This window comes from Patella vulgata, chromosome 4 (assembly GCF_932274485.2).
Source record: "Patella vulgata chromosome 4, xgPatVulg1.2, whole genome shotgun sequence".
Lineage (NCBI taxonomy): Eukaryota > Metazoa > Mollusca > Gastropoda > Patellidae > Patella > Patella vulgata.
Window position 1 is genome coordinate 42,898,441 of NC_065882.2, and position 27,947 is coordinate 42,926,387.

General features: G+C 36.3%; 1 protein-coding gene across 1 annotated transcript; it reads right to left on the reverse strand.

The window, feature by feature from the left end:
* Window positions 1-519: 519 nt before the first annotated feature.
* LOC126819202 (uncharacterized) lies at window positions 520-26,916 on the reverse strand. Its single transcript, XM_050547106.1, has 31 exons — window positions 26,842-26,916; window positions 25,207-25,227; window positions 24,537-24,682; window positions 21,407-21,555; window positions 20,717-20,900; window positions 20,281-20,451; window positions 19,737-19,882; window positions 18,995-19,184; window positions 18,438-18,619; window positions 17,963-18,122; window positions 17,174-17,440; window positions 16,803-16,994; window positions 16,176-16,393; window positions 15,860-15,951; window positions 15,257-15,390; window positions 14,967-15,125; window positions 14,567-14,684; window positions 14,010-14,268; window positions 13,176-13,338; window positions 12,210-12,341; window positions 10,742-11,078; window positions 10,346-10,626; window positions 6,480-9,737; window positions 5,775-5,969; window positions 4,901-5,059; window positions 4,472-4,619; window positions 4,178-4,362; window positions 3,747-3,889; window positions 3,137-3,254; window positions 2,367-2,583; window positions 520-1,032 (listed from the first exon to the last, which is right to left on the reverse strand). The coding sequence occupies exons 1-31, from the start codon at window positions 26,885-26,887 to the stop codon at window positions 758-760; spliced, it is 8,445 nt and encodes a 2,814-aa protein (XP_050403063.1). The 5' UTR covers window positions 26,888-26,916; the 3' UTR covers window positions 520-757.
* Between the last annotated feature and the right edge of the window lie 1,031 nt (window positions 26,917-27,947).

Genomic DNA, 27,947 nt, shown 5'->3' on the forward strand with positions numbered 1-27,947 from the left:
ATATGACAGGACTGGATTTTGTGTCACCTTATTGTAATTCTGTCAATTACACTCAGGATAAGCAACAGAGCATTCATCGTCAAATTCCATTTCAATCTATGCCCTGAAATCTGCACGATTCCACATAGCTAACGAATGTACATTTTTTATTTGCCTAATCTAAAATCCTTAGCATTGAGAGGAAACTTGGGGACACGGAGAAACCCCACCCAGGTAGACAGACGACCCTAGCCTTTCACACTAACACTAATTATGGAGTAACGAGTACTGGTTTATTAACATACAACGTTTCGACAATGATACTCTCGTCTTTATCATTTACTTGATAAAGACGAGAGTATCGTCGTCGGAACGTTGTATGTTAATAAACCAGTACTTGTTACTCCATAAATAGTGTAAGTGTGTTACTGTTGTGTTACTAAATGCCACATAAAGAAGAAAACCCTACCCCTTGTCACGTACAAGCTTGGGATAGAAGTCACGCCACCTGACCCAACATATAATATAAGCGACATAATATATCTGTTGGCAAAGCTTTATTATTCATTACATTTCATTGGTACAAACAAAACAATTACACAATACCTTGATCAAATCAATTTCTTAGTAATAAAACATCACCATGTGCTAACAAAACATACAATACAAACATTGAAAATATGCATGATTATAGAGCTAAAGTTTAAAAAGGTATATTTCAAGAATTCACAGTCCGTATAACACACCCGGGTCATGATAGAATTGGATGCAATTCACTTTACTTAAGCGCACATTTAACCTCATTCTTTAGACTGATACTAAAGGTAACTGGTTTTTCGGACACTTCATGTACAACACGGCTCTCTGAGGCCTTCATCCAATCATTAGCTTCCGCACTTGTGGCATCTGTGCAATGGAATGGAACTGATATTCTCTCTTTTTGGCTCGAGTTACAGGCACTTGAACACATGGTGACGGGTTTAATTGAGAAACAGGCTCGCTTTCCCTTGCTTCGTGATTTAATTACTGTTTTGGAAACTGGCACACAGGAAGCTGTAAGTATATTAAAGTTAGAACAGTAATGAGTAAGCAATTAAAAGATCATCAGTAGGTGTGATGTTAAACAAAACATAGAAGTGGGTTTCTAAAGCGACCTCGGTTATACTCGGTTCGCTGTGCGTGTAAACTCATCAATAATCAAATGCATATCTATTTGGTTCCCCTTTTTCACGCATAACCTTGTATAGAACAGGAAAGGCAGGAATGAACACCACCTCGTTTTATAATGGTGGTAGTGGATGGTGCGGGGCGAGATATAGCCATCACACTCTTTTTTCCTTCCGTTCGACTGTCCCCTTTTTATTTTCTGAGTAGATCTCAAAACAATTCAGCATTTCTTTGTGAAAATTTCTACACAGTAAAAGCTAGTACTTAAATGTCCTTTTGCAATATGGACATATTAGACTTTTTATTGTTAAAGTTCCCATGCATAAAATGGGACGTAGTCTAATATAGGGCGGAGGTTGTTTCCGGGAAAGATCTCAAGAACCATCTCGTATTCCTTTGCGACGTTTTCTACACGCAACAACCGACCACAGAATATGCACCCTTTGCTGGTTTTGTTTATTTCCAGTCCAGAACTTGAAAACTATTTCTTTAAACGAAACTTATACGTACATTAATTTTCATGAAAGTTAATTCAGATAGCACGCCAGAAATCACCCAATATTTATTTTAACGAAACTTAATGCTAGTTCAGATGGCACTTCAGAAATCACTCAATATTTTGTTACAGAAATGAGGATAGGTTCTATTTATAAAGGCTATATAAATTTTGTTAACAAATCAACCATATATATCTACAGTGTTCCTCGTTCAGTATTATTATTTTATCTGGTAATGTTTTGTTTTGTTTCTTATTGGATATATATAACTTGGCTGGAAATGATATAACTGATTATGCATTAAACTGTTTTTCTAGATCAAGTGGAATATTTTAAGACTAAGGTTAGTGGTAGTATAAATAGGCAAAAAATTTAAATGGTCGATAAAATTAAACATAATTATATTAATTGTATTGGTACTCCCAACAAAATCAGTGTTTAAACATTAAAACACATAATGTAAATAAATTAGCATGGGGCTCCTATACTGGTGGGGCCCCTGGGAAACTGCCCAATGCGTTAAGACGGTCCTAAAACAAATAGCGGCATATTCTAGTTTAGAGACCATCGAACCCATATGAACACATATGCATTATGATAACCAATAATAATAACGTCAATCGTTCCGTTTGATATTTTGGATGTTTATTCCATCACAATGGAGTAAGTATTACAATAAACGAAACGAAAATAATACCAAATTTTATAATATAGTGTGCTCACCGGAATGAACAGGAGCTTTCAGATTGTTCTCCACGGGGGTGACTACATCGGGATGGCTAGCTGGAGCTTGACATGTTCCATTACTAAAAACATAACTTCTAACAAATGGATCATGTGAATTGAAAACCTGCCCTGTAGGACCAACTAATTCTTTCGATATTTCGCCATCAAAGTTGCTACATAAACCACAGGTCTTGGCACGATACATCATAGAAGGCTGCGAAAAATACAATTACACTTATGTAAAGACATAACTTAACTTTAAAAGTTTAACTAAAAGAATATCCAAAGCTTATATATGTCGATATAATTTTGTTCAATTAATGAGTCGGATCTAGGAATTTTTAAAGTCTTCTTTCGGCTATTGGCGGCGTTAATCCGAATGGTAAAATGAGATGAAATGAGGTTTAACGTCCTACAGTTCTGCTCCAACTGAGCTAATGAAGACGGGCACACGCACGCCAATGTATACATCGGACCTCTATTTTTCGTCCCATCCGAACGACTATACGTTGCCCCTTGCCAGCCCCCACCCCCACATCCTACACCACTGACAAGGGGGACTCACGCCGGAAATTCCCAATAAATTTTCCTGGCCAATGCAGGGTTCGAACACGAACCAACGTCCAGCTCACTGTGCCACCGTGGCTTCACTAAGTGGAGTGGTACAAGAAAGTTTGGTTTTGCATACCTAGATAAATCAAAATAACCGAGCAAACGATTCCTCAATCTTAAGTGGGAAATGTACAATTTAACAAAATTGCACTCACCGTTACAGACAAAAAGTAACAGTCTGTTAATACAGCGACACCCAAGACTGGCATTTCTACTTTCATGAAGTACTGACCACCATAGTACACTTTCATAATCTTAATAATAGCAGCTGGTCTGACAACCACAATACAAATAAAAAAGCAGCAAAAATTATACGAATCGTTCTCATATAACAATTGCCGATATGACCAATATCAGTTTTAAACAAACGAAATAAATACAGGTAAAGATTAAGGAATAGAAGACACTAGCTACAATGTGTGTACACCTTTATTTATCTGAGCTAATCATTGCAACTATTTGAAGCCTTGTGATACTTTACGAAGGAATACACGTTTTCAGTTTCCATGTGGGATTAATCCTCGCATTCCAACGTTAGAAAATCTAGCGATCATTTCCGGAAAGCTGAATATTTTGACTTGTCTGAACTTTCCAGATATCATGAGCAGGCTATACCACCATGTGTTGGCATTTGATTTACATATTTAAACCTACTTTTTTACGGTCTCCTGTAAAATGTAGGTCTTCCCCTTTAAAGTCTCACGTAAATAGATAAGCACATCAAAAATAGTATCGCCTTTCATAGAATAATATTATATATTGTACCTGTTGTAACTTAAAGTCTTCTCTATAATAACTGGTGTTCCAACTTCTACTGGTGTAACAGCACCATTCACTTTAACTGTTGGCATTTGACCGACATTTGGTACCAACTCAATAAAATGATTCTCGGCATAGATTTCAATAACCTGAAACATAACGAGTTATTATTATCTTAAGCCCCATGCCAACTTTATCGAGGCCACTAAGGTCAAAGAATTTTACTTCCAAAATTGATATCAAATGTTAGTTTGATATCTAATATCTGTTTTTAAAAAATCAAATTGTATATACATATATTTTGAATAAACAAGGAGGTGATTAAAATTACCCCATATCTCGTGGTTGTGACAGTTAAAGAGATTAGCACATACATATACAGGTAAAAATGGTCATCCATAAATGACTAAATGAAATCCGCAAATGCAAATCCCCACCTTGGACACGTTGACAACAGCACGTGGTAATGCTGTAGTGGGTACAGTTGGTTTAGCTACAATGGCGAAGGATTTGGCTGGAGAACAATCCATGGCAACTACCACAGGGCACGTTCCAATCTTAGGCACAGCAACATAAGAATGGTCAAAAGTTCTGACCAGTGGTCCACTCCAAATACACCTACCTAAAAATACAAACGCTGATTCATTATTGTATCCATGATTATCTAAAAGTATTTGCTTGTTATACTATGACGTATAATATCAAATGAATTTATAAGAGAGTAGGCTTACCAGGTAAATGCCAGGAGGTAAGGTATCCAGCAGTTAATATTGGTGTTGAACGTATACTAACTGGAATAAGAGCTTGTACTATTGTTGGTGTTTTCAGACCAGTAAAACTAACTGCTTCATGTGGAGTAGTTAAGAAGCAGTCCAATACCTAAAATAAATGTTTAAAATATATTACTAAATTACCACTACAATTTACTACACAATCCGTAACACTGATAACTAAATCTCCAGATTGCTGTACAATAGACTATTTTTGGGTTGATGGTATAGATTATTTAGGGGATTAATGATCTTAAAATAATGAAAGTTACCCTCCAGAATGATAAAGCTGGAAATCTTATCTGGATATGTGCCATGCTCACATAATATTTCAGTACGTGGTTTATGATATTTTAGGTAATACTGGTGTTAAAAAAAAATCAAAGTTACCCTTTTATTAGCGTTGTTGAATATCATTAAAGCACTGACTGTATTGGCTGGTACAGTATTTCTTGGTGTGACCATACTTGAGAGACTTGGGTAGAATCTACCAATGAGGGCATTCTTGAATATAATAGCCAGTTTCTTCACGCCTGGACTAATGGCGGCCTTAAACACAAGGAAAATGAAAGGATATCAGTTGTTGACGGCAAACTCAAATGTGTGGTGAATTGCATAAGACATAATGTGAATTCTTGTATTTGTAAAGCAAAACCAGTGGTTACCAGGCAAGATACGCCCACATTTTGCAAGAGATGGATAGAGAACAAGTTAGGATCCGATATGCACAAATATCGACAGGAACCGATATCTTTGGGAGATAGACCTATATTTCAAGTTTCGTCAAACTCGGATAACAATTGTGACCTGTAGAGTGTCCACAATCAAATTGCGGACAGGCGGATGTCCGGGCGGACAGGGGCGACGACAATATACGTCCACATGAAAATGTGGGCGTATAAAAATTAATGCGTCATATTGGTATAATATGTCGTGATACGTGCATATTCAAATTAATGCGACCCGTCGAATCATCTTCTCTAAAATTACGAGTGCGAAGCTTATTTTTTAGCTGTACAATGAACCAACGCGTTATTTTAAATATCAGATAATTAAACTGTTGCTATACATGTATGTTATCAACGACATTAATCATCACTGGTTAGTTTAGTGTTTTTGATAATAAGTCGCTACTGCTCTCTAATCTTGTCATTCGCGGGATTTTTTGGGAGTGTCTAACGTAATACTTGCATTATATACAACTTAATTATGATATGAAATATAAAATCATTGAAGATAAGGGGGTACAACAATAAATACAAACCGGATTAGGTGATGTGGCCAAGAAATGAACGTGTCTGTATTCGTTCAATTGTATTCTGTATCTTTGGGCGTCTTCGGTAAATTCAGTTACACCCGCAGTTTGCATCAAAACCCTCTGTAAGGCTGGGTCACGTTGAAATGGGTTGATCTGTTTGATTTCTGATAGTATTTGTTCTACTGATTTACTGCCATAGATCTGTCAATAACAAACATGTTAATTAATTAAATAGTCGGCTTGACAATGGGGTTCTTTTGTTTCAGTACTTCCCAATTTTCGCATAACAAACCAAGTTACATAATTGGCCAAGTTACGTTACCACCTGAAAGTTAATGCCTTGGCTATCAATTTACATGCTGGGTTATTTGTTTCCGTTAGATATGTCGTATAAGAACTCTCCTCACTCTCACTCACAAATTGTTTACAACAAACTTTACCTTTGGCAAGGCATTACTTTAGTACAAGGTTACTGGCGTGTAGACAAGTAGGATGTATAAGCAATGGCATCATGTCTAGACCAATGGTGGTTTCTTTCATGTGTTATGCTATTCAGCGACTACCTATCGTTACGTACGGCGACATTTGTTATTGCAAATGTCTGATACAAACACATGTTATTAATTTTCATGGTAATGGTATAGTCAAATCATATTTATTTTTGTTGATTATCAAAGTAAAATTATCCATTTAAATCAACCTTAAACTTACCTTGATGGATAATACTGGAGATGCAGTAGTTGTTCCATAAGCAACGTTTATAAAACCAACTATACCCATTGGATAGGCAGAAGCCCCATGTACAGCTACAGCTAAAGGAGATATATGGGTTGATCTGTGTTTTGGCACTTCCACTTCGTATCTAGAATATAGTTCTGTAACAGATGTTAAGAAAGAAGCTATTTTGGTATTCACTGCTGGTGGTGGGGTTGGACTCATCTGTGCAGAAAGTGATTGTGCTTCTATCAAAGCATTCTTAAAATTGGTAATCAAAGCAGTAAACATGGATTCTGCGTGGGACGTAACAGCAGTGCTTCCCCATAGAGAACCAGCGTTGAGAATAGACGTCAACTCCGTAATAACAGTTTGACATTTCTGTGTTAGCTGGGAACATGTACTAGCGATATTTGATTTTGATACTGTTGGTATGCTCTTGATCATTGTATTTATTGAAGTCACGGTGTCTGTTAACTGGGAAAGTGTTGGTATAATACTCGATGAAGCAATCAGTGACGCTTTCAGCATGTGATGATTGTTGGCTTCAGTCTCGAATCTAGTAAAAAGCTGTGTAACGGAAGTTACAAAGGAAGCAATTTTGGCATTTACTGATGGTGGTGGGCTCATTTTACGGGAAAGAGTCTGTGCTTCGGTTAAAGCATTCTGAAATTTGCTAATGCAGGTGGAAAACATGGATTTAGCGTGAGGAATAATAGCAGGGGTTACCCATAGAGAACCAGCGTTCAGAATAGCAGTCATCTCTGCTATAACAGTTTCACATTTCTGTGTCAGTTGAGAACATTTTCTAGAAATACTTGGTCTAGGTGCAGCTGGAATACTCTTGATCATCCTCTCTATAGAAGAAACTGTCTCTGTTAAATGTGAAAGTTTTGGTATAATATTTACAGAAGACTCGGCTGAAGATTTCAAAATTTGGTGTTTTTGAGCCTCGTCCTCGAATCTGGAGTCTATTGTTTCAGTGGCCGCTAAAAATGACGCTATTTTGGTATTCATAGCTGGTGGTGGGGATGGGCTCATCTGTCCAGAAAGTGATTGCGCTTCTATTAAAGCATTCTTAAAATTGGTAATCAAAGCAGCAAACATAGGTTTTACATGGGGCCAAACAGCAGGACTGTTCGATAGAGAACCAGCGTTGAGAATAGACGTCAACTCCGTAACAACAGCTTGACATTTCTGTGTCAGTTGGGAACATGTACTGGAAATATCTGATTTTGATACTGTTGGTATGCTCTTGATCATTGCGTTTATCGATGAAACTGTTGCTGTTAGTTCTTCAAGTTTAGATACAATATTTACCGGCTGCATAGACGACGATACTATTGTCGGGTGATTGTTTGCCTCGGTCTGATATTGTTGACGCAATTCTCTTACTTCTTTAATACCTTCAGACACGGCATTCACACAGTCGGGTGGGAGTGGCGAAGAGTAGCTAGCTACATCTGATCTTACTTCTTCCAATATAGTAGATAGCTGGCTAATTAAAGAGGAAAACATTTCTGGGGAATGTCGAGCGGGTGCCTCACCACTCCATAAAGCTCCAGATGTTAGCACAGATCTACACTCTGAAATAACTGTCTGCAGTTTTGATGCCAGCATGGTTGCCATTTGTCGCGCCTGGTCCACTGGGGCGCTGGCCACAGCCATGACCTCTTGTTTTATGGCTTGTACCTCTTGTAAGAGTTCGCGGAGTTTCAAATCGACGGATCTCATTGGCATATCAGATAGAAGGACATGGTTTGAGTAATCCACAGTAGCTGATGTTGCATATCGACCGAGTAATTTCGTCAAGAAATAGTTGTAGTCACTCAACGTGGACAACATTCCGCTCACTTCTTGTACAGCACTTCTTTGGCCGGGTACAGTCAAAAGAGCCATCTTTAGTTTAGCCAATATAGCCTTCTGAATAATTGTAAAGCGTAGACAATCCACAACAACGGGAACACTAGGTGGGGCCATAGACGTTTTATATGCACTCTTAATAGCGCCTAGGTCAGCCATTATGGGTCTCATTAAGGCAAGAACATTGCTGGGGACATATGTACTTGGTGAACTGAATTTGGCATTTGCTAATGCGACTCTAGCGGCGAAATGTCTTTCGTAACCTTTTCCAATAATACGCCAAACAGTTTTATCAACACTATCCATAGTTGGTGTGAGATATTTAGAGTTAGAGAAACGAATTAGTAGACTACCGGTTTTAACACATATTAATCTAGTCTGTGCATCCGCTGTATATACGTTAGCATATAACTCAGATGTGAGCTGGGCAGACATTGGGCTATTCGCTGATTCAATGTATTTGAGTGGATTTGTTAGCGTCAACTTGACGAGTTGGTGTTGAATAGCAATTTGCACCAACGCAGCTATAGCAGGGATGTTAGAGACACTGCTGTCTGTAGTAGTCAACGTTTTCAACAAGGCAAAAGTAGAATGCAGAAGAGGCTTTACTGGTGCCGGATTTACAGTCGTTGCAGCACTCTCTTGAGATAAGATTGTTTTCAATGTAGCAGCTTGTTCTGTTCTTAATTTCATTATTTCAGCTGCAACCGGACTCGATGTATCAGTAAGAGGAGAAAGACCACCTTGAGAAACTAGACTACATAACTCTATTAACTCCGTCTTGTACATCGCCCACACTGATTGTGCCTTTGCTAGTAAATGCTGACCCTTGTTGAAGTCAGCAATATAGGAACCCATTTTACCAACAGATACCAATGTGTTCAGGGCTTGTTTTTGTTTTAGCATGACGTAGTGTACCAATGTGAGTTCAACTGGATTGGCCGATTTTGCCGATTTGATTCTTTGCATCTGTGTTCGGACAGCTTGTACAAGTGATTCTATTTTTTCGAAAACAACCACGATCACACCCTCGTTTGTAAAGAAATTAAATGGATCCAAAACCTTCTGTGCGGTAGCAGTTAAGAATTCGTAATTTGCACCAAGTTGTCTGAGAATTGGTAGCCATTTTCTCAACTCTGGAGCCTTAGATTCTGCAGCCATGTTAATGACGATTCTTTCAATTGTCTTTACAGGGTCCATATCAATCCTCATGCTATCCCTCAGGGATTGCGTAATGACTGTCGAATTGAGAGATGTCAACAAACCGTGGTGAGTTTTTAAACTGAGGAGGAACTTCAAATTTTGTGCTAAGGCAGCTCGGTACGATGGCTCAAACAACGTTTCGGGTAGAACGAATTTGGTAGGGTATTTGACTTCACTGTGGACTGTTATCTGCAACGAAGTGAGAATTGAAATCAACAAAAAATCACAACAGATTATACACATCCAACAACAACAACCTTATGGTCCACTCAAGAGTTATAATGTAGTCTTAATTTTATAGTATTATAGGAAAGTTTTATAGGAAATTTATAATGAATATCAATAAATACACAGATATTTGTAGACTGCTTCAGACCAAGAGACATCTATCACAAAGGGTTGGTAGATATGGGTGACGTGACGACAATATACGTCTATATGGTATTTTGGTCATAATCTTATACTTAACCTCAAAAGGTCACGTTATTTTTCATTTAGGGAAACCCGTAGGCTGGTTTATAAGTATAGGCGGGTAGGCGAAATAGAAAAAAAAACGTCGCCCACATCCCATAGATTAAAGGCGTTATCGTGCCTTTCGAGATACGGGCTATTCAAGTCCATTGTTTCCATCCAGATGTACAGGTAACGAAAATACATTCGCCGATAAAGGTATTGTTTATATGACCAATTTCGTGTTCAAAAGTCGACCGGACCGTTAAACGTTTACTTAAATTATTGCAAATTTTTTTTCTGAAAAAATATTTGAAATTCAAGCGAATTATCAATATTAACCTTACCTCCATAGCTGGTTTATTTGTGTTGGGAGCAGCTGTTCTGGCGACACGGGCAGCAAATTGTTGTACATAGCCCTTCTGTGAAGATATCCATAGTGCTTCAGCTTGCAGTTTGGCTGGAATACTTGAGTCGGCACTTTTTACCACACAAACCATACCCCATTTGGAACCCACTGCACTGAGACTGGTATTATCTCTAATCTTTTGTTGGAGTTTGATTTTGAGTTGACCCACAGATACACCAGTGGTTTTAAGGTCGGCAAAATCTGGCAATGGCAGTGTAGCTGTAATGATATATGATATTTTGTATTTGGACATTGTATTCACTGTCAGTGATTAGAGCATTAGGGTATTTTTCTTTAGTGTAAAATAATTTTACAAGAATAAAATATCCTATACCTGAGGAATTGGCGGCTGCAGATGCAGGGCCTGCTGTTTCCTGATCACCAGGCATATCACCATCCACCCAGGAACAGGCAGAGAAGAAAGACAAAATGCTGTTACAGCTACTGCTGTGTGGTGTTTTAAGAACATTCTTTGGTTCGGAAACCAGTGCAACTTGAATTTCAACAGGTTTGGCGGCAGTGGCAGTTGGAGTTGGTGTTGACCACAAATAAACCTCACTGCGTCCAAATAATGGACATGGTATGGCTGGATACGCTGTACTGACTATTGGATACTGACCATTTACTGCCGACCTAAATCCAAATGTTCCACGGGTAATATTTTTCATAAACTGTGGATAGAATATTATATATTTAAATTATAGGCACAACAACAAATCCATGTATTCATATCTATCTCAAAAATAAATACGAATATACTATACTATTGTAACGTAAAAACTAATGTTATTATGTAATTAAATAGAATCTAAAAAAAAAAAACCTTCATAAAGAATGGGATGGTTTGTACAAAACCTATAGCATAATTATTATTGCTATATTCATCTAATTCAATAGAGATCAATAAAAACTTTTAACAGATCGATTTGAATAAATCGTGGAGCAGAATTGTTTTTTTTAGATACAAATTAATTATCTCTTTAATCTTCATGATGGTTATTTTGGATATTAACTGCTTGTGACATCACCAGAGGTCAATATTGCGATATTAACCTCCATGCATATTTCAAAATTACATTCAAGAAAATCAAAATCACACAATGAATCTATTTTTGTACATTGAACAAAAAGTTTAAAGTGGAATTTGGGGCTCTGATAGTTGTCGTTTCTTGGTCAGACAGTTTTTAAAAAGTGTTTGGGTTGAAAACTGGTTTTATTTTCAGACGATTATTCATTATGTAGCACAGAACTAATTTTCTGCCTCAATTCGTCATCAGACTCCGTCGACTGTAAGTTGGAGAAGTTTATAGGGTCAGTGTGACGTGTGTTCGTAGTAAACTGCACTCACGCGTATTTTAACCTGACAACTAGAGGACTAATTAATTTTCAAGAGAAAAAATGTTTTTGTTATTAATCTTCCTTTGTTTGTTAATCTTGTAAGAAATATATTTCAAATCATTTTCCGTAGTTAATGATACAGGAAAATACAAAGAGTGCTCTTTAGAAAGTAATCTAGACAAAAAGCTTAGTTATTTAAAATGCCATTTTGGACTGGTTGGTCTTGGAAAGAATAGAATTTGGTTATGGATAGAGAAGAATTTTCGTTCAGTCTTTTTGCTAACAATGGGCTAAAAAGATGAGGAAGTGGAATCAGTAGAAAATGATGTGCAAGTAAGGTTTTATCGATTTCGATAATGATTATACCTTTTTAGTACGTCTACCTGTGGTTATATTGTTTATGGTCCGAAAGTCTGTATTCATCTTATTTTCAGGAATAGTGTGACTTAATCGTGTATACTTACAGGAACAACTCTTGCGTTGTGAGTAACGCCTATTTCCTTTTCTTCTCTTTTAAACATAACAGGGTTCGGTGATGCCGAAGTAAATTGCAGCCATGTCAGAGGAACAATTTTAACTTTCATTATCGGGGTCGCCTACAAAACCAAATATAAATTGTGACTATATAATGCAAATACAATTGTATAGTTCAACGGATGTGATCTAATGAACAAACACTCTCAAGCAATTTATATTATAACCATATTGATTCATAGATTAATGTATCTCGCATAAACAAAGACGGTCGTCGTGCGCGTGACAGAGCATGTCTACTCTTTCCACCTACATTAAACTAAATTCTCATTTTGGATTTTGATTTTCAGGTTGAATCGGCGGTAGACTAGTATATTTTATTTATAACAGCGTGCTAAATCGGTAATCGCATGGTTTCATGTTCGATCATGTGTCCTTGAATACGTGGTGGTGGTGGTGGGGGGGGGGTCACGGTGGCTAAGTGGGTAAGACGCTGGCTCGCTAACCAGATTTTCCCCGCGTAGTTCAGTGGTGCATGACGAAGGGCCGGACGAGGACAGCTATCTAGTCGTTCAGGTGATATGAAAAACCAAGGTCCGTGTACACATTAGGGTGCACGTAAAAGATCTCCTGACAGTTGAAATTCCATATAAGAGCAGGCCGTAGTGCCGCTATCCTAGCAAAATTTCCCTCATAGCACACTGTATGGCGTATGCCCGTCTTCATTAGCCCAGTTCGGAGCAGAACAGTAGGACGTTAAACCCCATGTCATTTCATTTCATTTCCTTGCATAGGTAACTTTATTCCTGTATTACAGTCCATCTAGGTGTAATTGGGTACCGGTAGGATAGTGCAAAATATGCAGAAAAATGACTTTTGAAGGAACGAGGGGTAAGAGCATCAGACGCCGGGGTAAATACATTAAAATTTCATTATTGATCCCAGGAATTACTCACCGATACAGGTGGCGTTATTGTAGCAAATATTTTTTGTTTTGTTAAATCAGCCCTGACAGTAGCAGTTACTGGCATGTTAGCGTGTTTGGTAGCACGAACTGCTACACCACTATGCATCACAAATTCTCCAATTTGCATACTCAAAAAGAATTCCATGGCATTACTGCAAAATATTCAATTATTTCAAAATATAATTTATCTCGATATACCGTTATGTGAATTTGTTATTCTGCGACAAAATGTTTTCGAGCGGAGGGTGCTTTATTTTGATTAAATTTAATTTTTTTTTTAATTTACGAGAGGTTTGTTTTTTCCTGGAAAGGTGGTTTTTCCATTGTTCGCGGTGATTCCTTGAAGTAAATCAAGACTAACTGAATAAGACTCTTTGTCTTTTGATACAAAATGACACACCTTCTGAATCATCCCTGTTTGTCCAGCACCCATGATATTTACCGTCGTCACTGCCACCCTCATCCCGATTGCCAGAGCACCACTGTCCCCACTGCTGACCTTCACGTGTACCCGGGGGGTTGGATGGCCGAATGGTTAGCACGTGCGTGCTGTATCATAAAGCCTGTCATTGAGTCAACTGGCGTGGTTTCGAATCCCCGGTTGTAAGTGACAAGGAGTAGGGTCGCCTGTCCAACCTTGTGGTTTTCTCCGGGTCCTCCGGTTTCCTCCCACTGCTAAAGACCCCTACGCGCAAACGAATTATTGAAATAAAATTAAACCATATGTTAGTCCCGAAATGACCTAGTTTGTGTCGAGTGGACGTTAAACCCCATTTCTCTCTCTCTCTTCACATGCACCCAAAATATGTAACAGTTTCTATACCTGACATGGAGGTTAGCCGTAACTTCTGCTTCCACTGGAGCTTTGCCTTTGCGGTCAGATTCGAACAGTGCAGGAGAAACTTTAGCATTGATAGAACCACGTACAATAAGGCCATTGGCAGCAGTTAACCTTAATCGCAATGGGAGTCCCATTGAAGTTGCAATCGTGTATTGCGCATCAGCCATAATATAGGCACGTCGTATATCGACAGTTTTTGCGGCATTCAAATATCCTGCCACAAAACCTGTAGCTACTTTGCCTAAAATGAAAAAAATAATAATTAAAACTTAATATGATGCGTGTGATTTGTCTCGAAAAATCCCATCCAATCTCCTGCGCTATTGGACAAACAAACACGCCTATAGTACTACGGATAAATATATTGGATAAACCTGAAATCTACTTTTTAAATGAAACACACCATGGTAAAGCATATGTTAACCACAAGTCGAAAATTACTGATTAATTTTACACCTAAATACTAAGACTTATATTTGATGTCGTATCATCAACGTTTCCTTAAGAAACACACCAAATTCACGGTATAGTTGGCTTACCAGTTGAAACTATTTGTTTCATGGTTTCTGTCAAGGGGTAGTACATCAATTCATGGTCATTAAACTTATAGTATGCATGACCAGCAGGAGCTAATTCACGTCTAGCAACAACACCAATCTATTAAACATAATAAATACATAGATAAAGAATAGCAAAGTCTAATAGTAAAGCAAAGGCACTACTACTTTGCGAAAAGAGTAAAAAATTGAGAAAATACTTATAAATATAAAAACTAAATTACCTCATCCTCCTTCTAATAAAATTATAAAAAAAGACGAAGAAACCAGTAAATTTTTCCGGGTTTAAGAGTTAAATAAACTTATAATATTAATCAATTGTAGCTGAACGTGCAATGAACGCGATGACTTTATTGTCTATCAGAAATTAAAACTTTTTTACCTTCTGGAAGAGATTTTCAATTTGAGCTTGAGGGCTAGCCCCGCTGCTTCGTCTGGCACGGGACAAAACGTCAAATAAGGATTTTCTAGATGTAAGAATGCCCTTTGGACCAAACCATTTGTCAAATATAGCCTGGAGACCCTGTGTGTTGTATCCAATCTACAAAACAAAATATTTACAAGGTTTCACATACTATGCAGTCAGGTTATACAACTTTTAGTAAAGTTAAAGAATAAAAGAAACATCCCGATGAAGAAACGTCTCCCATACGAAGTCTTAATAAATCTTACCTCAAAGAAATTGGCAGTTCTGCCCATCATGTAACCGGATAATTTAGCCGATGCAGCTTGGGGGACAATAGATGAGTTACTACCATAATAGGCAAGACTGATGGCACCGCCGAACTGGGGAGCACCTCGGGCAACTGAAAGAACATGTTAGATATACGTCAACCACTCTACGCATTTTGTTTTAAATCACAGAGATACCAAGAAATATGCAAAGTTCATTTCGCAACCAAAAATGCATCAAGGTAAGCCCATTGTTTTAACCAAACGTTCAAAAGCAATTAAAAGGGGCACTTAGGTAAAAACCTATAAGCTAAGTAGCAGTATATGTTTTTTTGATACTGCGTCTTTTGCTTTTAATTTTCTGAGCTTACTTGAGATATGTTATAGATGATATTTTGTTTCGAATGGGTGTTGTTTTTCTACTTGCGTTGCATTCGAAGCAAATGTTAAACCAAAAACTTCATTTTGATATTCTTATCATGTACAAAGATGTTTATACTTGAAATAAATATCCCGCCTTCGTTAGCACAGGCGGTGCAGAAAAGTAAGGCGTTTAACTCCATTTCATTCATTTCATTTCATTTTTAAATAAAGAGTACACACCGTAGAACTTTTCTTTGGTGTATAATCGGGAATACGTCATACCAGCACGTGGTGGAATTGCCATTGTCAAAGCATGGGCAACATTTTTAGCCCTAGAATAGAAACATTACATGATATATCTGATACAATATATGATCACACACAGACGGGAAGTCTTAACATACAATAGAGCTACAGGGGATAAAGTTTTCAAAAGCTTCGTGAAAAAAAACCCTTCCAGTTCTCTCTATAACTATACACAAAGAATACGTCTCCGACATCAAATATAAATATTACGTTACAGCTTTATAGATCCATTTGCTGTTTATATACTTACATAGCCCTCATACACGGGTTCGAACTGTTTGATACAGTTCTCATAACGGAAGCTACATAGGAAGAAAACTGAAGATCAGGTTCATACGCTAGTGTAGAAGCAATAGTCTGCCATACAGTTGCATCAGGACGGCCCATAATTAAAGCATCAAAGCATGCTAGTCTGACCACCGACTCCTCGTTTCTGTTGGTTATTACTGGCATAAGCATCATTACGACCTAACAAAAATCACAAAAATCTTTTAATTTTTTTCTAATAAAACATAATTTCATCGTACGTAAGTGGACATAACATTGTGAAGGATAGGGTGGACAAACTGTACTATCTAGGATCTGTAGCAGCCCGACAACACCTGAGTTATGAAAAAGGACACGAAAAAAAATTGGCTGAATGGAACAATGTTATTACTTTATTTGTTTATCAGAGGTAAAGATAGTTGAAATCAACGTAAAATAATCCTAACCTAGACTGGAATTAATTGGTTTCAATAACGTTTGGAAAAGAATGTGCTTCATAAATTTGCTTATGATTGTGTATGACCGCAAATTATATATGCAACCTTCATTCTGGCATAATGTGGCTTTAACTAAACGGAGAAAACGTAAATTATGTTTGATATATACTGACTTGTTCTCTTTTGTACATTGCCATTCTTCTTAGTGCGAAGGCAGCTTGAGCTCGAACAAGAGCAGGCATGGTTGGGTTGGTTATAATGGTTTTGATATCTTCAATCATAGGCATGCATCCAGCATTACCAATAGCTTTGAGAGCTAAAATTTTTTCGTCCATCACACCTTTCTGTAGAATTCCTCTTAAAAGCTGAAAATGTTTATACCAATTGTTTACTTCATATCAAAGTTATTTGATATTTAAGATTTATCGAATAGATTGCTTACTATATGATTATTTTGGTTATAACATTCACTGGGTCGAAAAACTTGAAACCTAAGTAAATGCCGACACACATTATGAATAAAACAAATTATGAAATAACATACCGAGACAACGCCTTGAATAAGGGTGTTCGACAAGGTTGCTGTCTGTGTCAGTCTTTCTTCCAGTGATTGTTTTAATGTACTTAATTCAGTCTGAACAACTTTGCTGTTCTCCATGCTTAACATGATTCTAGTGGTGTTTATCTCGTGTCTCAGTTGCTTCATATATTTGTTGGTAGTGATCTGTAGTTTCCAGGTCAAAGCGCCAATAGCCAATACAGTTGCTCGACGAAGTTTAGGGGATGACGTAGCGGTTGTTCTGGCAAGTTCCTGTATAAATAATAGGTCTGTATCACGAAATGTACATTTTAAAGGGGCTAAATCGATATTCTTTGGCAACTAGAAATGGGACACAAATGGGTTTCAACGCCTATAACAATATAATATGAATGCATATAAACTGATTTCCATTCAATCGTTTCTGCTTTTACTGTAATTTCTGATAAGTTATGTTCGGCGAAATACCCGGTAATCTTCCCTTGTATGATATGTTTAGCCTCGTTCATCGAGTCGCTTTTGACACGCGATTCGTGTGCCAAGTTTAAAATCTTCACTGTGTCATAAATATGCACACCAGAAAGCCCATCTTTTCACGATAAGATAACAACATCAGTGTTGTTTTAAATTAAGCAATAAGTCGTGTTTGTAATGTCGAAGACTGTGGATGATACTGAGTTAAAGACCTGGCTGCTTTACTGTTATTAATTTCGGAATTACTTTTATTCATGTACAAATCTCACATTAACAGATAAATTATCTTTTATTATTATTGTTAAACTGAGAATTGCTCACCATCAACATCTTCATAACGTGAACATTGGGTTCAACAGAAACGACCAGTGCGCCTATAATATAAGGGCTTTTAGCTGGTGGAAGAAGAGCTATGTTCTGGATGAGTATTCTTGCTACAGGGGCGGTACCAACAACAGGTAAAACTTTTAATAGTACAGCCCTGAAATATACCATCATAAACGGTAATAGAGGTAATTATATACAGGATCCTAGAAAAACAGAAGGCTGATGTTTGTTGAGATCTTACGAGATCCGTTTACCATGTAATTCTTTACTAAATTTGACCCCGGGTATCCATATTAACGAAGCAAATATCATTGTAAAATACTATTTCGTAATATTTTTTAGTCCAAAATAACGAGGTCCGAAAAAAAAATTATCTAGATCTATTGATCTAAATTGAGTACCTTAAATCGTCTCTGTTCCATACAATGAGGACATAATTTAAACCTTTATCTTAGAATTTGAACTGTACCTGATATTTTTAGCTGTTTGGTCAGTGGGTTTAGTTGGCGTCATATAAGTTTTAATTATTTCTTCTATTACAACTGGCTCGGTATTTCTCAACGCATCTATACACTGGGTTATAAATCGCATAGCTTCTGGTGTCAAAGTATCGCCCATGTATTCAGCTGCAGCTTTCAGTACGGCCACAACCTAGAGATAATGACAACTTAATAATGCTTTGATATATAAACACAAAATATCCACTCGACTCTAATCAGCAACTCTTCGAGATTGTTCCAGTTTAACTAAGGGCGAATTTAATTCATCTCATCCCGATTTACAGAAAAAAGAGTTGTATAAGAAGTTTAAAGGGCAGTTGAATATGTTTACATTTTTATACAACAAAGGCTGTTTTCCAGTTCAAATCTCCCTTCCTAACATGGCGCAAGTGATGCATGTAATACTGTTCATTTTGTAGTGTACCCCTAAACACTTTAGGGAAGGGACACACCATAAACATTTTGTAATAACAAAGGCAAGAATTCTAACTTATGTGCTTTCTATAGTACTATTGAAGTAATTTACCGTAGCTTTGCTGTAAGTTGCATGACCAGCTCGACTAATTGGAGCTCTTGTTTCGTTGCTGAATGGATGAATAGGGGCAATGGCCATTTCGGGAACGAACGTTGTCAAACTACGTTTTATTGGTGAAGGAATTGCTGGAATTGGTCGTGTTGCTGAAATGTCCATGGCGTTCAACAAGGTAATTGTTTGGCTAAAATATAAGATATCCAAAAATATAAGATCGGCAGAAGCCACCCACCTCCTCTAATACCCTATAAAACTTATCACCCTGGGGTCGCTTTTGCAGGACAGACAAGAAATGTGTCGCCATCGTCGTTCGAATGGCATTCGTGTACACACTGGTATGTACCATTGATAGTTGGATTTCAAAGAGACGGCGGCAACGCCATAGTTCTCGTCTCCATATTGTACGTGTCCATTGTAAATAACATCAGCCTGGCCCCGAGTTCACAAAGCATTCTCAGACTTAAGTTTAGAATTTACTCAACTTCCAATCTCTGTTTATGAGAAATATCTTTGATCCAGAAACACAAAACTTTGCACATAGTTTCTTATTGATGTATTTAACAAATTAAAACAACAAACATTTTATAACGGGTTATATTTTAGTTAAATTAAGATAAACAATTTTGAGTAAATTCTCAACTTATTATTATATTGTTTCTGTTAATTAGAATGGTCTAAATTCTGTAAACAAGGCAAACTCCATATACATATAGATGTAACAGAAATGGTATCTTACTTGGTCGACATTTGAATTTGCCCTTCAGGTCCGGAGATTCCAAAAAGGGTGTACTTGCTTTCTGCTACAGCACTGCTGATGAGAAATTTGGTTTTATCTCCAACTATCGCATATCTTACTTGACTAGCTACCGTCATTCTTTCTTCCTGAACAATATAACACAAATGATAATTAAACAGCAAACAATTTCATTATTTACGTTTAACAACATTAAGGGTTAAAATGTATTGTTTAGATACTTATACTTACAGGATTAAAAGAAAAATTAAAGTTTAAATAAGGTCATGACATCAATGTCATCGGCTGCGGGTCAAATACAATTCAGGTGTTCTTAGTCAGTCTCAATGGCGAGAGGACGGTGGTGTGAAATTAACAAAAACAACTTTGAACTTCAAATATATATTACAATAACAATGAAAAAAACCTGACAGAAACATAACTTAATCGCTTCTCCAACATCACAATAACCATAGACAAAAGCTTTGGAAAGAGTCAGACATTTCGGACTAACTTGTGTCCATTTATTCATAGATTGTAACCTTACCCTTTCCTCTTCACAAGCAAAACAACTATGGCCTTCTACAGTGTTCTTGTACCATGAAGGGTGGTCAATGGCATTGGTGTAGTTACGAACTTTGATAACATTGTAGGCATTAGGTATTCTATCTTCTGGGATAACAGTGTAAACGGTTTCTGTTAGACCAGATGGTGTTGGCTGAAATGTAAATATGGCATATTTTGTTAAAGTTAAAAATTATCACAGTAATCTAATCAGAGCCAACAATATACAAAGTATTGAGGGGAAAAAATGATAAAAGCTACGAAAAAATCTCGGTGCTAATTATGTTATTCTTATGCATAATTTTTAAAAATAATTATACATTGACGTGTGCATATTTAATAGTTCTAATTCATTTCAGAATATTGCTAAATTAAAACAGATTCTTCCTTAGTTAAATCATATTTAAAGCTGTCCTTACATCCATACACGTATAGGTGACACCAGTAGCAAAGTTTGCAGTTGAGCTTGATCGGTTGGTTTCCATAGAAAACCTTTGCTCCAAGTTGACTTCGAACAACGCCACCAAACCTCTCTTTACATTAACCGACCAATGGGGATCTGTACTGGCTGTTTCAAAGTTTGTAACATGCCCAGAGATATAGCTGAAACATGTACATTACAACATTATCAAGTAAATATACTAAAGGAGTATCGTGATTAATGTTATCGTTACTATTATTTTGCGTCATTTTTAATACTGGTCACCATATTGTCATAATGCCAGACACGCGGGTTGCACACTTAACATCATAGAAACAAATCTGGGATAAAGAAATACTAAATCATTAGAAGTTCGGAAAGTATGATCTTCTGCCTTTTTACTTTGAATCGGCGATCCACAGAATCAAAGGTTGATACGTGTACTTAAAATTTTCTGAAGATCAGTGGTGAGTATTAATAGGTAACGGAAATAATGAAGATGGTTGAAAATATACAACGAATTCTTCAGATGTTGAATCTTACAACTCACAACAACGACGTTACCCTTTTTACAAGCAATAGCCTACATGTACCAGCATCAGATGATCAGAGTAGAATATATATAACCGACTCGATAATAGATATTTGGGTCGTATAACTGTAAGAACAAATAAACAAATATGCTTACTCAAACGTTATTGGCTTAATGAGTTCTTGAACAATTGTAGTTAGTTCAGGTCCCACTACAGGAGCCATTGTTCTAGATGGTATTATTCTGTTGGTTGGGTTCATTCTTTCAGTTTCTTCATTGAATTTCAAAAGAACCACATTCTCCAACTGAAATTAACAAAAAGGGAATGTTCATTTATCGGTAGAATAATTGTTCGATAATCGTATAATTCCTATTTCGTGTCAAAGAAAAAGACAATGAAGACTGATCTATGGGTTCAATCTGATAACACACTCTTCTTATTAGTTTGGAATATAAATGGATTGAAATCGGTGTACGACAACCACTCTTTTATAAACAGTTTAACAAATTATGATATTGTGCTACTAAGTGAGACGTGGTTGAAAGGGGACGAACCAATTTTTATTGCTAATTTTTCAAATGTTAGTTTTGTAAATAGAAGTGAATTATACAGCCGCGGTAAATGCAACTACTTTTCAGTCGAATCAGAACACGAATGGAGCGCATGTGTAATATTTATATAATATTCGTGTACATTCCCCCTGAAAAAGTATGTTCCATAATTTCTGTAATTTTGACATTTTTATTGAAATTGAACAGTTATATTTCCAATGTTCAGATCTAGGTGGAGCAACATTCGTATGTGGGGATCTGAATAGCAGAACCCGGTCCGACCCCAAATATATAATTAACGATAATATGGATCAATACATCGTGTCACTAAACACTGATTTTAATGATGATGATAAGGGTCTGGAAATAAATATTTGAAAAATCAAAATGAACTGAACAGAAAGCTTTTTACCTTGCGGAGGTCTGAATTAAACAAAGGGGGGGGGGGCGACAGCTAAGTGGGTAAGACGCTAGCTCGCTAGCCTGGAGGTCGGTTGTTCGATCCCTGCATTGGCCGAGAAAGTTCATCCAGATTTTCCGGCGTGGTTCCCCCTTGTCAGTGATGCAGGACGGAGGGCCTGACATGGACAGCTGTCTAGTCGTTCGGATGGGACGAAAAAACCGAGGTCCCGTGTACACATTGGCGTGCACGTAAAAGATCCCTTGGCAGTTGTAATTCGATATAAGATTAAGTCGTAGTGCCGCTGTCCGGGCAAAATTTCCCTCATAGCACACTGTATGGTCGTATGCCCGTCTTCATTAGCCCAGTATGGAGAAGAACAGTAGGACGTTAAACCTCATTTCATTTCATTAAACAAAGAAAAGCGTAAAGCCAAAGTTAAATTTAGTAAGACGGTGGGGTACCGTTTGTGTGTATTGTCAAAGAATAAATAATCTTGATACAGAACCGCTTCCTTATTTAATCGATAATAATTCATGTGGAACTTTTAGATACACCATTAAAAGAAGACACAATCAGGGCTTAAAGCGTAATAAATGTAGAGATATGTAGCGAGTTTTTAATAGAATGCATTGATTTATTTTCCCCACAGTTGGTAAAAATATTTAACTGCGTCTATGATAGTGGGTGCTATCCTAAATGTTGGCACAATTGCTTACTAATGCCCGTTCCAAAAAAGGGTGACTTGAAGAGACCCAAAGATTTTAAAGGCATACCCATTACGTCTATATTTTCTAAACTATTTTCCACTATTCTAAATCATAGGTTATACAATTGGTGCGAAACTAATGAGATTGGCTTTAGGGAGGATAAGGGTACTGTCGACGCACTTTATATTCTTTGTGGCCTTATACGTCATTCTTTAGACAATCAACAGAAATTATTCTTAGCTTTTATCGATTTACGTAAGGCGTTTGATAAAGTCCATAGCTCGTACTACTATTAAAACTTGATTCATTATGTGTTAACTGTACATGTAAGTTCATCATTATAATATCCTCTATATATAACCAAGTCAATAGTTTAGTCAGATTCAAAAACACTCAATCGGAGAGATTCGAAAGTTACACGGGCGTTAGGCAAGGTGAGCCCTTATCCCCCGTACTTTTCCTATTATTCATTAACGATTTAAGAGTTTATGTGCTTGATTAGACACTTATCGAATAACCTTGGATTTCCTGAATTTTGGCATAAACCAAAATGAATCTATCTCTTATTAAACTCCGCATCCAAGACAATTTAAACAAAATGACTATCTTCCTTGGAAAATTCGAGTAAGCTGCGTTTTTTTTAATTGTTCAAAACTGTACATGAACATGAAATATACCTAAATTCATCTATAGTGTCTATAGATAACAAATATCAAAATATAATATTTCAGTTTCGATGTGGTATGCTCAAAACTGAACGTTGAAATTGGGCATTATACAAGAACGGATCGTGAAAATAGAATTTGTACATGCTGCACAACGAACGCCGTTGAAGACGAATGCCTCGTTCTCCTCTAGTTGCCCAGCATATATAAGCTTATGTCGCAAGTTCTTTCATCGTAGATTTTGGTCCTTTCCTTCTTTACATAAATTCAAAAATATTTTAAAGAACACCAAACGTAGATGTATTATCAATTTAGGAAAATATCTATACCAAAGTATGAAATTACGCAAGAAATTATTAAACACCCAAAAATGAAACAAAAAACCTATTTGGAACATATTTGTATACCTTTGTATTATCTTCGTGAGATGTATATATATATATTAAAACTACTTTATATACATATATATTTTATTTTCTAATTATTTATTTACTTTTTCCTATTATCATTATGTTCCTTATATTCCTTATCTGTTGTGCAATAATCACCATAATATATATTTTATGTACTATGTTGGCTATAGCACGGACATTAAGAACTCAAAGGGAAGCGAGATTATCTCGAAAAATAAAATGGGGTTTAACGTCCTACTTTTCTCTTCCAACCGTGATAATGTATGGAGGTTATATTGCATGGACAACAACTGAATTCCAGCTGTCAAATGTTCCTTTACGTGCACGTCAAGTTGTACGTCCTACTCGAACGACTAGACATATTAACTCTAAATAAGATATTAATAAAGTGGAACTATAACGGTATGTAACATAAACATAAACTATATCTGTAACGTGTAACTGTCGTTTTGGGTGAACCTTGGCAAGATTGATACTCAATGTTAAATGAAACCTGTTTGGTGCAATATTTAAAATAACTGTATACGTAATAATCACAAATCTTACCTTTGCCTTGACTCGAGAAGCCGTTACAAACTGAGCTCTTACGAGAGCTTTTATTTTAATAGCCGAATATACCGAGGAAAGGCCTGGTAGGCCTGAAGTAACCTGAGTCTGGTAGAGGTATACATATTCTCTCTGAGGTCTGAACGCTGTAAATTAAAATTAAATAATGTTTAAAAATTTGAAATCTATCAATACCTTCAAGAAGAAGTCTTTGTTATCGTAGATATTGTTTTTAGTATGAAGTCAAAAACAAAATCGACATGACTCGGCTATTTGCCTTGTGCGGAGGTTACACTTATAATTTCTCACAAAATTTTGACAAAGGTCATAACGTCAGATTAACGAATTCCCGCTGTCGGAATGTCATTGATTAATAAATATTCTCATACGCTCGTCATTTCGCCGATATAGATTCTTCAGCTTCGCAATTTATATTAAAAGGTAGCATGTAGAACAACTGTTTTCGATTCTTAACTTTGTCCAAATTGTCCAATTCATTTCCTATCCTTTTTATTGTCCGGCGGTAGGGTAGATGTTGAACTACTTTGTATAGTCGGTTTAACATTACGAATCATTATGGTGCAAGCAAGAGAATGTCTCAAAATCTCATTTGTTAAATGGCGACAAAACATGTTGACAATGATCACAAATTCAGTCAATCGCTACTCACCCTTTTCTTCTATTTTGGCACCTGTAAAAAATAAGAGAAGAAATAGATATCATTTACGATATTTATGAACAATTCCGGTTATAAAAAAAACTCTTCTTACAATTTCAAAAATATAAGAAAAATGGTATTTTTCAACAGTAGATTAAATATCTGATAACTTGACTTTATACCACCAAAAAACATACTTCGGTGATTTCTGGTCAGTTTTAGCCTTTGAAAGTTGGAGAAATAAAAAATAAAGGAACGTTTGATTACAGAGTTGTTGTATCTCAAATGAGGGATCTTTAATATGTTTAGAAACTAAGAAATTTTACTAAACGTTGGTAAGCGATGACAAAAAGTAGCTGAACCCCCGACTTTCCTTTTTGAAAAAGTCGGTGCATTTACATGTACAGTAAAATCTCTATTAAGCAGCCACTCAAGGGAATTTTCATGACTGGCTGCTTAACGGGAGTGACCTCTCAATAAAATCTGATTGTTTGTTAGTGCTGACATCAAGTAAATTTTATGCTTGGATGTATTAGGAGCAAACATCAATAGTTTCGTTTTTGAAAGAGATTGCTGAACGAAAACTCAGATATACCTCAAGAGACGTAAAATTTATAATGTAAAGGCGAAACCATCTGACAAATCAAATAAATTTCTTTTAATTGACACTTTAATTGTAGAATAGGGATCCAATAGTGGCTTTGTTGCACTTTTATTTCATATATGTGCTGAATGGTCAATGTTACTGACATTGTATGTCAAAACAATATCAAATTCAATGATATATTTGTCTGTTTCACATTTTGTACGGTAATGACTCTACCCTGAGTAAACGTTCACTCAACACTAAGTAGGTCATTCCGATTATATAATTTCAGTAATTCGCAAATTTTAAATAGACTTTTGAATATTCAATAAGTCACTCGTGCAATTTTTGTTTGATTTGAACCATGTAGATTTTCTTATATTGAATTTACCTTGCATTGAAGAACTAAATGTCCGCAATTCCCAACAATCCCACATTAGAACAGATTCACCGAGTTATTACGAAATTAGAGATTTAGATATAATAATGGACGAAAAAATAAGGGGAGAATGTCGAACCAACTGGGCATTTTATCGGACTATTGGTCTGTCTTGGTTTTTCGTCAAGTTTCGGGAATAAAAAGTTATAGGACAATTTAACATTACGGACAAGGTAATAAAAACAATATCAAAACATAAAGAATGATCTGCACATCAAGTAACTATATTGAAAAACTAAATGTCCTGCAAATTCCCAACAATCCCACATTAGAACAGATTCACCGAGTTATTACGAAATTAGAGATTTAGATATAATAATGGACGAAAAAATAAGGGGAGGATGTCGAACCATCTGGCCATTTTATCTGACTATTGGTCTGTCTTGATTTGTCGTCAAGTTCGGGAATAAAAAGTTATAGGACAATAATTTGTTTAACATTACGGACAAAGTAATAAAAACAATATCAAAACGTAAGGAATGATCCGCACATCAAGTAACTATATTTAATGAAAATCTAATTGGTGCAGAAATGGCTATCTAAACATTACGTTTTCGGTTTTGATTCAAAACATGAATTGCACAATTCCAATTTCAAAATGCAAAGAAAAATGAAAACTTACCGGCAAACCCAATGGCCAAATACAGAAGAAACAAACCACTCGTCATGATTGCTGGTCTGTTCAACTGCTTCTGGATAGAAACTGTCTGCTTTATAAATGCTTTGAGTTGACATTAGGGTTCATGTGATTTCAGTCATCAGCATTAGATCGACCTGATTTAATTTTCAAAATTAAAATCATGACAGGTTAACACGCTAACTCATGTCACACCTATTCACTTAATGTTTAAATAGTTTGATTGGCATCTTACGTCAAATATTATAGTACATGTATGTACAAAGATTTTTTAAAAACATACATTTTGAAGGACTTGAACCAACCTAAAGTACGATGCACTGAAATCGGTGAAAATTGTTGTGACAGTTTGACAGACAAACGGTACATGTATTGCAATGTATGGCACTACATATTGTCCATTCTGGTTATTTTTGTCAAATTGATTAAGTTAAGTTAAAACTGTTTTGAACGCCCAAATTATGTCACCTGTAATTTTTAAGAACGGTATTAAAAACAAGTCACCAGATTTTAATACCGATTTTCCGGCAAGGAGTGTAGTCCAGTTTACCCAAATCCAATAATATTTCATTCAACTCGTATTTCAATAATTACTACTATATGTTGTTCTTTGAACATTTATGGTACCAAATGCTATTTTTCATTATCAATTAGAGCCTTTTTGAGCCAAAATCTGATTCCCATGCTCAGGAGCCGGGAGGAAGGAACTTAATCCTATTATGCTTTTGCATCTATTATTACATTGTTTGTCAGTCTAAATACTTGATATCTGAATAATGATATAGACATACACAACCCTAAATATAATTACGATAATAAAAAATAAATCTGTACTATATATAAACGACCAAGGAACAAGAAATTAATTTCTGCGTATTTACACGACATTCAATCCACGAAATAAATAGTTTTAACTGCTATCCGAATGTTTAAACTACACCAACATCAATTTACATCATTTGTTCATACAAAAAACCATAAAATTGGCTGTCATACACTTCACTAATTCAGTTTTCCTGAAAATAAAAAAATATGTGAAGTTTGTTTCCTTCTTTCTTCGGATGTACGTTAAAGGCTCTGAACGTCATTTA

Excerpts from the sequence above, each read along its gene's own strand:
- LOC126819202 (XM_050547106.1), bottom strand. The coding sequence starts at position 26,887 with ATGACGAGTGGTTTGTTTCTTCTGTATTTGGCCATTGGGTTTGCCG. Across the intron at positions 14,685-14,966 it reads TTGAAAATCTCTTCCAGAAG|ATTGGTGTTGTTGCTAGACG; the intron begins GTAAAAAAGTTT and ends TATGTTTAATAG. Across the intron at positions 3,255-3,746 it reads AAGACTTTAAGTTACAACAG|ACCAGCTGCTATTATTAAGA; the intron begins GTACAATATATA and ends TGTGGTTGTCAG.